This window comes from Entelurus aequoreus, linkage group LG15 (assembly GCF_033978785.1).
Source record: "Entelurus aequoreus isolate RoL-2023_Sb linkage group LG15, RoL_Eaeq_v1.1, whole genome shotgun sequence".
Lineage (NCBI taxonomy): Eukaryota > Metazoa > Chordata > Actinopteri > Syngnathiformes > Syngnathidae > Entelurus > Entelurus aequoreus.
Window position 1 is genome coordinate 43,861,963 of NC_084745.1, and position 12,098 is coordinate 43,874,060.

The 12,098-nt window shown below is 39.0% G+C and overlaps 1 protein-coding gene across 1 annotated transcript in view; it reads right to left on the reverse strand.

The window, feature by feature from the left end:
• ubr2 (ubiquitin protein ligase E3 component n-recognin 2) overlaps positions 1 to 12,098 on the reverse strand; it is an 87,849-nt gene that overhangs the window by 38,736 nt on the left and 37,015 nt on the right. Inside the window, exons 12-18 of the mRNA XM_062021566.1 lie at positions 11,792 to 11,955; positions 7,785 to 7,884; positions 7,577 to 7,705; positions 7,049 to 7,232; positions 6,681 to 6,742; positions 1,769 to 1,879; positions 1,575 to 1,640 (exon numbers count right to left, since the gene is read on the reverse strand). Coding sequence (XP_061877550.1) covers positions 1,575 to 1,640; positions 1,769 to 1,879; positions 6,681 to 6,742; positions 7,049 to 7,232; positions 7,577 to 7,705; positions 7,785 to 7,884; positions 11,792 to 11,955 — 816 coding nt within the window. The remainder of the gene's footprint in view (positions 1 to 1,574; positions 1,641 to 1,768; positions 1,880 to 6,680; positions 6,743 to 7,048; positions 7,233 to 7,576; positions 7,706 to 7,784; positions 7,885 to 11,791; positions 11,956 to 12,098) is intronic.

The window sequence follows — 12,098 nt, forward strand, 5'->3', positions numbered from 1 at the left end:
AGTACACTTAAAAAAACAAACAAGATTAAATATCGCAAATCAAGATCAAACATTTTTTTTTTTAAGGAATGAAATAGGCACTACTCATTCTATGCTGGCTAATTGTTTAAAATATTTGAGGCAGATTTCAGTATAAATTACTTGAAATAAACAGAATGGTTAAGGATAAAAGTGTATTTTACATTGAATAGTACGACAGACGCAGTGCACTGTCATTACCTGGATGATGCACTGAAAACAACTCCCTAATTACCTAAACTAATTTTTAGTCCTAAGAGGCACGACAAACTTGTACAGACAGTTTTATCCAAACTGTCAAAGGAGAACTAAAGTTGTATTCACACTCCGAGTTCCTCCAGAATGAGACAGCTTCTAAACCTATGTAAAGCCGCACCACCCTACAGAGGAAACTAATTTCGACCACTTGTACCCGCGATCTTCTTCTTTTGGTTACTACCCAAAGCTCATGACCACAGGTGAGAATAGGAATGTAGATCGACCAGTATATTGATAACCTTCCGCCTCTTCACCACAACAGACCGATGCAAAGTTGGCATCATTGCAGACGCCACACAGATCTACATGTCAACTTCATGATCCATTCTTCCCTCACTCGTAAACAAAACCCGAAGGTACCTAAACTCCTCCAGTTGGGGCAGGATCTCATCCCCGACCAGTAGATGGCAGTCCATACTTTTCAAGGCAAGAACTATGGACTCTGACTTGAAGGTGCTCATTGTCATCCCAGTCGCTTCATAGTTAGGTGCAAAGTGATCCAGTGAGAGCTGAAGATCACGGCCCGATAAAACCATCAGGATCACATTGCACGTAAGACACAGAAGTAATTTTGCAAACTAACCTAGAACTAATGTCCATAAAAGTTATGAATAGAATCGGTGACAAACGGGCAGCCTCCCTGGAAACGAGTCAGATTTAAAGCTAGCAATGTGGACTCAGCTTTGACACCAGTCATGCAGGGAGTGGAGAGCCAAAATCAGGCCGTCCGATAGCCCATAATGCCGCAGCACTTGGCACAGGATTTCCTGAGTGACAGAGTAGAATTCCTTCAACAAGTCTACAAAAGCAGACTTCCAGAAACTTGAGGGTTCCTGGTTCGATTCCATCTTCCGCCATCCTAGTCACTGCCGTGGTGTCCTTATACAAGACACTACATTGACCTATGGATTGCCCACATAGGGAAGCTTCACCAACCGAAAAGCCGAACTACGACAAGCCAGATACGGTCCCCGGGCGCTACACGATGGCTGCTCACTGCTCCTCAAGAGAGGATGGGTCAAATGCAGACACTACATTTCGCTGTACATACATTGTACATGTGACAGTAAAAATCTTCTTCTAAAACAAATGTAGACTGGTAGGGCATGCACGCTCAAAGACCCTGTGGGTCTACAGTTTCAGGACCAAGATAAAAACCCCACTGATCTTCCTAACTATCCGGCAGACGCTCCTCTTCAGTAACCCTGACTAAGCCTTACCGGGAAGGCTGAGGCATTTGAGACAAGCCCTTGATTTTAAATATTTAATCATGGTTGCAGTGTCGGCTTGCTTTCTACCTGCAGCATGATGACGTCTTTGTCGAACATCTCCACTCTGCACTTGACATTGTGGTAATAATAAATCTGAAACAAAAAACAGGAATGTTCTTTCTAATTTTTCGTAAGACAATGGACTGTTGCTGTTTCTGTCTGATTGATTCATACATAAACGCAAAGTGTGGAATAGAGCTTAAGATGGAATAGCAGCTCACTTGGTTTATTAAGGAGAAGCCATTCCTTCTCCACATCCCAGCAAGCACCTGGGCACAAAGGACCAGGCATCTTAAGGGTAATTCAATCAAGAGAGGCGGACTGAGTTCCCCCTGAAAGCAGACACAGATCAACACTGATTAAGACTTGAGTTGGTTAAGATTTATTTTGGGAAAAAAACATCTAGCACATTTGTAATCATCAAAGGCCATGTCCACACGAACCCAGATAGTTTCAAAAATGCATATTTGGGTTTGAAACTATCTCCATCCACAAAAGTGTAGTGTCAAACTGTCTCTTTCTACACACAAACGCATATACCAGTTGTCATGCATATTTTGTCCAATCAGAAGCCTTATAAGCAGCAAAAGCTGACATGGTGGCGTTACACCTCTGTTATTATAATGTTTATTTTAATATACTAGACGTACAATGACATGTACATTGTCTTTAAAACCATCCTGCAATATAGAGCCCTGGGAACATTATGAATCTTTTTTTAAGTGTCTAAAGCGAGCATACGCGCCTGTGCTGATGAAACCTAACACTCGTTGCACTATAACACGTTTAATCAGCAACACGGTGATGTATATTGGCATGTGTGCTGGAAATACATGTGCAGTGAAGTGTCCATTATTTCTAAAATCATTGCACACTAAGAAGCCAAGGAAACCTCCTAATGGTTTAAGTGACTAAAGGGCATGGACGTGCGTGTGCCCAGTGGACTTATAACACATTTCATCATCAATGTAGTGATATATTACATGTGCAATTAAGTGTTAATTGTCTTTAACATCACTACACCCTAACAAGTTGGAAGGATACATCGTTTTTGAGACAGGCGGGTGTGTTATATGCGCGCATGGTCGCGCCGTCCCACACCTACACAAATGGAACCAACCCACGTAAGCTAACTTCATGATCTGTTAAACAAGAATTAAAAACATGAGATAATGTTGCACCTTTTTTATTACACAAAGCAAAAAGTCTTGCCTGTCAAAGTTGTCTCATCAGCTAGAGGTCCGACAGCAATTGTATCCAAAACAGCTCACTGTCATTGGCGCTGGAGGGAGTGTCGCAAAGCCCATTTTGATGCACATTTTTTTATCAATGTGGAGTGAAAATAGCAGCATTTTTATGTTCAAACATACAGTTAGTCCTCTTATGGTGTGTCTAAACTTTAAAGCCAGCGTTGTTAAAGGGAAACGGCACTTTTTATGGAATTTTGCTTATCGTTCACAATCATGAGAGACAAGAACACATGTCTTTTTTTTTTTTAACGCTTTTAAAGGTGACAAAAAAAAACGCTTGGAAGATGCAGCTAATGGGAGTCACTGTTGTAGCCTTTAAACCGCTCTAAAACAACTTCAAAACCCTCAAGCAACATTTTATATACACACTGCAAGTCTATATGTAATGTATTAAGACACGTTCATAACAATATGTAATATGTTCAATATTTACCGTATTTGGATCATTTGAATCCTTTCTGGGACTGATTTCTTCCGCGCATTGATTTTTTATTTCCATAGCAGCGCACATCTGACTTCTAGATAGATAAATAGATAGATAGATAGATAGATAGATAGATAGATAGATAGATAGATAGATAGATAGATAGATAGATAGATAGATAGATAGATAGATAGATAGATAGATAGATAGATAGCAGAGGTGTGGACTCGAGTCACATGACTTGGACTCGAGTCAGACTCGAGTCATGAATTTGATGACTTTAGACTCGACTTGACAAAATGTGAAGAGACTTGCAACTCGACTTAGACTTTAACATCAATGACTTGTGACTTCACTTGGACTTGAGGCTTTTGACTTGACATGACTTGCTACTTTCCCCAAAACCCAAACCTTAAAAAGTTATTTGGGAGCGCTCCGTATCTTTCATTTTATACGTCTGTGTCTATAAGCGTGTGTGCTGCTTGTCAGCGTGCGTGCTGTCAGTACAACAGCCAATCAAATTAAATCTACGTTGTTTTCATCCCACAGCTCTCATCCAATCCAATTGCAGGACAACCACCGAACATGAGTTGTCAAACAATGCGGCAGTGAGAAACAATTATGCCAAAGTTGGTTTCGTTCGGGTATAAAAACTACGACTTGGTCAACAAAAAACGAATTGCCGTATGCAAATCACGCAGTTCGAATATTACAGACGGAGACGCAACAACTTCCAACTTCGTTCGACATTTGAAGTTGCACAAAGAAGGGTAAGTTTTGAATGTAAGCTAACGTTTATTGGCTAAGTAACATGACTTTTATTTGCTGTGTAGTTAAATCAGTGAGGCTGTAAACTCACTGCTGACGTTATAACCATAGACATCTTATAAGGGTAGGCAGCATTGAGAGCTACTGCCTACTGGCGCAGACGAGACGCGGAGCCGCCATCTTGGAGTGGTGATCCGCTCCACTCAGTGCAATTCATTTGGCAGGAGCAATGAACTGTCAGCAAATTTAATTCATCTTACCTCACTGAATACCACTGATTTTCACGCGTTTTTTGTCATACGTGTAGCTATGATAACGGACACATGTTTTGGCGTTTTTATTATTCATAGTTTGCTTAACAGTAATATAATATTCTTATACGCTATAAATGACCAGACGTCCGAGATCAAAACTGGGAATATAATCCCAGAGAAGAGGGAAAAAAACGGTCAGCTATTTTTAAGTTGAAGAAACAATATGATTAGATTATATATACATGCGTATATCCTACATAAACAATGTATGAATACATTAGATATCTATATATCTTAGGGACCTATAGACTGTAACTCTGTTGCTGCAGCAGCAGAGAGTTTATTCTGTCTTGACACTTTGTATTGATATTTTGTATTACATTCTTCCCTTAAATGATAATGTTTACAGTGATTGTTTTATATCTATTTTTTATGTATGTCGCTTTGGATAAAAGCGTCTGCCAAATACTTAAACATATATAAACACCTGAAAGTCTTTATATCAGCTAAAACCACCAATCTGTTTCACTGGATTCAGAATAAAACCAAATGCTGTCTTACCCAACAATGTTAGTATTTGAATATTGTTACTTGAAGACTTATTCCTGGGTACAATTATACTGTTAAGAAAGTATTGTCTTATACTTTGCCTAAAATGAGAATGCATCATAATCAGTGGCGGCTGGTGAATTTTGTTTTAGGTGGGGCTGAAAGTTTGTAAACCAAACCCCTGTAGGGGGGTCATCCTCCCCCAGAAGATTTCTTTGTGATTCTCACATACAAATATTGAAGATCTTTGCTCCTTCTCAACTTTGTGGTAATGTTATTTTCATAAAATACAACCAATAGTATGTTAATGTTTGTTTTTGCAAATGTTCTTTATTCTGTAAAGGAGTGAGTTAAATGTTTAAAATTGTTTAAACTATTAAAATGACTGGTTAATAGTGCTATTATGAATTGCAATGTCAGCACCATTTTTTTTCCTGCAATTTCAAATGCACTTGTTTTAATAAATAAATACAGCGTTTTAAAAGCATACACAATCTGTGTAAAAATATTAGTCTGTGGTTAAAAGGACTTGAAAGGACTCGAAACTCAAAATGCAGGACTTGGGACTTGACTTGAGACTTTCTAGTCTTGACTTTGGACTTGACTCGGGACTTGCCTGTCTTGACTCGGGACTTGACTCGAGACTTGAGGGCAAAGACTTGAGACTTACTTGTGACTTGCAAAGCAATGACTTGGTCCCACCTCTGATAGATAGTACTTTATTGATTCCTTCAGGAGAATTCCCTCAGGAAAATTAAAATTCCAGCAGCAGTGTAAAAAATTGGGATCGAATTTAAAAAGTAAAAAGTAAATAATGGGGGTATAAATGGAAACAAAATAGAAAAATATTACAATAGAATAAAAAAAATGGCAACATGTGCGTTCCTACTTGCGGAATCAAACACAAGTGTGTGTTCTGATCATGGCAGACTTGGTAACAGACAACAATGATGACTATTTTTGGACAAATGAGGATTTACAACCTTATATACAAGTGAGCACGAAGGAAGAGTGAGACGTTGGAGCAGACAGAAGCAGGGAGAGGGGGATGAAAGCCATTTTGACATGAATGGATTGCTAACCCCAAATCAACAGGAATTATCCCCGGCCAGCTGGACCAAACAACTGTCCATCGAGTGAGTCACTTTAATATCGATCCTGATACATGCATCGCGCCATGCGTGTTATTACAACTACAGAACATACACTGTCTGACTAGCTGTGTACAAACAAAACATAAAATGTGGGCTAAATCTTTACAGATACTGTAATATGATTGTTCATGTTTTTTTGTTGTAGAAGCTAGCTTATCTATTGCCGTAGTTAGCTTTTACGGCTAATAACGTAGCACGACGATTTGTTACTACGATAGAAAATTAGTTCCTCAGTGTTCGCTCTTACAATAACAATGTCGCTACAGCTTGGTTATTACACGGGTTACGGAACGTGAATGAAGAATTGTTGACGGTTTTTGAATGGATTTTCAAAGTGATTTAGAGGTACGAACGAGCCGATTTTTATGTTAGTAGGTAAAAAAAACAACCTTGTGTCTTGTCTCTCATAATGATTGTGAACGATAGGCAAAATTCCAAAAAAAGCGCAGTTCCCCTTTAAGGCTGTGAAAATGACAACCATGATGTCATCAGATGAGTAAAAGTGTCTATTTGAGCAGTGTACACGCGTACGCTAAGCAGAGAGTTTTCGAACTTTTCACCTTGACCAGCGTTTGCAAAACTGTGTTTTTGAAGACAAAAGTATGTGTTTGCGTGTGGACAAGAGACTTAAAACGCACAGATAAGTACGCGTTTATTAAGTGTCCGTGTGGACATGGCCTAAATTATGTACTTTCTGTGATTCACATTTTTTTCCCAGAATGTTTTTTTCCTACCAATGGAAGTTTTTCAGGCAGGCGAGAAGCAATTTCTGTTCTGCTGAGGAGTATGTGAAAACCTGGGGGAGGATAGCATATCATGTTGGTATGTCTTGAGGCAATTATGTGAACACAAAAAACATTCTTGCTTGCATGGTTCAACATGGTCTGTCTCATAAAACTCACTGACTCCATGCTACAAGGTTTACGTCATACAGACAGTTGACAATCTACAGTTGTCTACATTGTGTTAAGTATTTAACACAGGACTACATTATAAAAGAATCAGATGATAATTTTTGGTATCATTGTTTACTTTTTAGGCTCTCCAAGCATCAGTGCTTTCTCCATTCATTCCTATTGAAATCCTCTACAGGTGTGATTACCTGCAAGCAGTCTGCAGACAGGGAGGTGGATGGATACTTTGTCCTGAGACACTTGGTACCGGAAAGTCTCCACAGAGTGACCAGCCAGATTCAAGCTTATTGGCTGCTCACCGTCTGGAAGGCCAATGTGACATTGACTGACAACACTCAAACACTTCCTGTAGGCCTCAATCAGCACTCGCTCCTGGCACATGATGAGGAAAGAAATGGATAGTAATCATGTTAATGTAAAACATCACTGACCCGATGGTTTTAGCTAACAGTTAGTCCATAGTCAATAATCGAATAGTCTATCATACTGACTTTCTCCTCAAAAGGGTGGTAATTAGCAGTGTGACAAGATTTAAACTGGCGATATTTCTCGTTCAAAAGGAAAATTACACTTTTTTTTTAATACATCTCTACTGCTGTCCAAGTTGTTGACTGACTGATCTCTATTTTAGTGAGAGACTGAACGGGTACATAAACATGGTTGTCATTGGACAGCCACGATACAGTCTGTAACGTGTGTTTATTATGCTGTCTCACATCTGTGGCGCACCACTCCTGAATCATAGAGATGATGTGAGTCAGTTTCATCTGCAGGGTGAATGCTGCCTCCCACTCAGGTTCCATCTCAATGTGCTGCCCCACTTGACGAACTACAGGGTCCATGCCCTGAAAGACAAAACAGCTTAGTGCGATCTTACTAAGGCATGTGTCATGATGGCCATGGGAAAGCATAGCATCTCATTACCTGCATACACTTAAGGAGCTCCAGAAAAGCATCCAGACCATCCAGAAACTTCTCTCTGAGTTCATCACTCCACTCAGATGGCCGACTGATTAAGACATACCTGGACACACACAAAGCTGTAATGTCATTGTGATACTGGCTTACTACCGTTAGGCAAAATGTCAATATTTTACATCATCAGTTCCACAACGTATTTTACAACTTGGAGATGGATAGTGTTCGTCTCATATTTAAACAAGTTCGCCTAATCAAGTCAAACTAGTTTAACCCCCGAGCAATACGTGATTTGGGGGTCAAAATGCCTGAAGTCTCATCAACCAAAGTATGTAAAGCGAATAGAAGTGTTGGGTTCTTTTAACAGCTACAGTAACACGCTGGGTTTCTATTAAGTAGGTTAGGATAGGCTTTATTTATCCCACAATGGGAAAATGATGTACTACTGACATTGAAGAAGATGAGTTTAAGGTTTCAGGTTTGCCTACATCTTTTATCATGTGTCTTTAAAACAGGCTTTGTTTGAGGTATTGACTGGAAAAAATAACACACACTTCAGGCCTGTCAATCATTCTGAGTATTTCAACCAATCAAATTTTGTAGAATTACATTGCCATCTTACTACTACTACTACTACTCAGTGGCCTAGTGGTTAGAGTGTCCGCCCTGAGATCGGTAGGTTGTGAGTTCAAACCCCGGCCGAGTCATACCAAAGACTATAAAAATGGGACCCATTACCTCCCTGCTTGGCACTCAGCATCAAGGGTTGGAATTGGTGGTTAAATCACCAAAAATGATTCCCGGGCGCGGCACCGCTGCTGCCCACTGCTGCCCACTGCTCCCCTCACCTCCCAGGGGGTGATCAAGGGGATGGGTCAAATGCAGAGGACACATTTCACCACACCTAGTGTGTGTGACAATCATTGGTACTTTAACTTTAACTTAACTTACTAGAACCAAGCCGCCATATTGTACCACAAACAATCAGGCGTGAGCATTTAGCCAGACACTAAAAAAAGGCTCCAGCACACCCTGCGACCCCAAAAAAGGGACAAGCGGTAGAAAATGGATGGATGGACTAAAAATCAGTAGAATTGCCGTGTATTTCAGAAAAAAATGGTTGTAATGCAGATGTATGATATCCGAAGACAGTGAAAGGAGCAACAATGATAATAATAATAATGGATTAGATTTTATATCGCGCTTTTCTATTGTTAGATACTCAAAGCGCTCACAGAGAAGTGGGAACCCATCATTCATTCACACCTGGTGGTGGTAAGCTACATTTGTAGCCACAGCTGCCCTGGGGTAACACTCCCTGTTCCCAAAACCCACGACAAACTACGACAAATGTCTTCAATAAATTAAAGCTTGTGGGGACCACATTTACAGATGAAAGTGAAGAACATTAACTAGTTTGTTCAAAGGTTCATTCAGCAATTTAATGAAAAATGTAAGTTCAGGAAACCCTAGAGCTACAGAATGCCCAAAAATACCAAGGAAATACACAGTTTGCTTTCCTTTAAAAGTTTTTTTAATTGCTGATGACACACAGGTGTGTTTGTCCCTATAGACCTACTGAAGAAACCTATTGTTTTTTTAATGAACAGTAAAGTTGTAGCTTGTTGTGGAACATAACACTTTTTATGTAACTTCTATACTTTAAAGTGGCTATCAGGATGACTACGGTTAGTAACAATGATGGCATAAGGAATCTTATTTTTTTCCTGAGAAACAAATGTGTAGTCTTTCATGTGATAGCTGAGTTTTCTGCATTGACCACCAGCACTTAGCATCAAAACGCACATCGCAATTTCTGCTTTACGAAACATGAAGTTCATGAATGTAGCCTTTAATATAATAGTTTAGCCCCCTCTTAACTAATCTTTGCGACGGATTTTTATCATCAGGAAGGAAAAATATATTTCTTTTGAGTGAAATTCAAATGAATGATTGCTGATCTACAGCTATATTTAAAAAAAAGTGTGTGACATGACAAAAGTAACCAAGGGGACATGGTTTAGCGGGCAAAGTCAGAAGCTTTGTCCTTACCTAGTACTAGGGGTGTGGGAAAAAATCGATTCGAATTTGAATCGCGATTCTCACGTTGTGCGATTCAGAATAGATTCTCATTTTTAAAAAGTCGATTTTTTTAAATGTATTTATTTATTTAAATTGTATTTCTTTTTTCTTTTTTTAATTAATCAATCCAACGAAACAATACACAGCAATACCATAACAATGCAATCCAATTCCAAAAGCAAACCCGACCCAGCAACACTCAGAACTGCAATAAACAGAGCAATTGAGAGGAGACACAAACACGACAAACAAAAAGTAGTGAAATAAAAATTAATATTATCAACAAGTATCAATATTAGTAACAATTTCAACATAGCAGCGATTAAAAATCCCTCATTGACATTATCATTAGACATTTTTAAAAAAAGGAAAAAAAAGAACAATAGTGTCACAGTGGCTTACACTTGCATCGCATCTCATAAGCTTGACAACACACTGTGTCCAATATTTTCACAAAGATAAAATAAGTCATATTTTTGGTTTATTTAATAGTTAAAACAAATTTACATTATTGCAATCAGTTGATAAAATATTAGCCTTTACAATTATAAAAGCTTTTTACAAAAATCTACTACTCTGCTTGCATGTCAGCAGACTGGGGTAGATCCTGCTGAAATCCTATGTATTGAATGAATAGAGAATCCTTTTGAATCGGGAAAAAATCGTTTTTGAATCGAAAATCGTGTTGAATTGAAAAAAAATCGATTTTGAATCGAATTGTGACCCCACGAATCGATATTGAATCGAACCGTGGGACACCCAAAGATTCACAGCCCTACCTAGTACCATTTCAATTTTACATACTACAAAAAATTATATTTTACACAGCTCTTTCTAAAGTTAGGCATTTCAAATGTGTTCCATTCGTAGACCCTTGGTTATACTTGGTCAAAGTCGTCACTAACTACATACAAACTTGACAATGCATCTTGTCTATCAACACATTTCTGTCATCAGTGTAAAAAAAAAAGATAGTCACAATGGCCGCACGCACACTACTTGTTTTTGATTCCTGGGTTTCAGAGGACCTCTTTTTGACAAAAGCAACCCATCGACTAGAATGTTGGTGTTTTCACATTTTGAACACCCAGAAGTTTATTGGCCACTTATCAGGCCACAAAAGAAAAATCAGTTTAAGTGGGGTGTCTCAACATTCAGAGTTATTTAGGTAGCCTGAAGTTGCTAGTGCATCTATGCTAACAAAGTTTACAATCAATAAAATGTGGAAAAGAAGCGAATCTGGTGGAAATGATGAAAGTCTGCAGCATGTAGACTTTCAGCATGTATAAGGCTTGATGTGGACTAGCTTTTTTAGCGTATATTTACTGGATTATTGTCATTGTAACAGGACTGCTATTTGCAGTTGGAATATTTTGAGGTTGTAACTATGGGTTGCATTGAGTTTTATATTTGTGACCGGTCTAAAGTTAGTGTTAATGTTAGCCTGCATTTCTAGATGTATCCTGTAATCGTTTATATTAGTCATGTATTACGAAAATAAGTTTTCTAGTGATAAATACAACGCGCCTAGGTAGTCAAATAGAGGGCAGTGTAAAACCCTGGTTACCACATGAGAACAGAAAGCAAATCGTTAAGCGGTTAAGTCAACATCCCTTAGATTGGCTGTCTTTCTTTGCAATAAGCAGTTGTCGTAACTAAAAACAGCCATTGCTTGCACATTTACTTACAGAAAATGGGTGATAAAGTATTTTTGAACCTCCATCAATTTGTTGACATAACTTTCCTCCATTGGCGAGACATTTTTCTTAGTTGTCATAAGGGGCACAAAAACCGCTGACACAACCCTTTTTGTCTCAATGTGAAATGGGTTCCCCTGTAGCATCATTTTTGACCAGACTACAGTATAAGGAGCAGACAAAAAGTCACCCGAAGTGCGCATAAACAGCAAATGACATGTAAAAAGTGGTTACTTGAGGTCTCCAATGAGGCTCTGAACTCGTCCAAATTTGAAGGCCTGCTGCGCTGTGTAGCGGTCAAACTGAAAGCGCCCCTGTAGATCTCTGTGACGGAGGTGGTCTACAAAAGTCCTGATGATGGTGGTCATCAGGTTCTCTTTCACCATCAGCATGCGCGCCTGGAACACACCACAAAGCTGTGTATCGACATCTTTGAAATCAAACAAAACACGGAAGAATTATCTGGGCATTGAATCAATCGCAACTGGACTGTTTCGGTTGTCAGATAAGTGATTGTCAACTTGTGGGACCCTGGGCACAA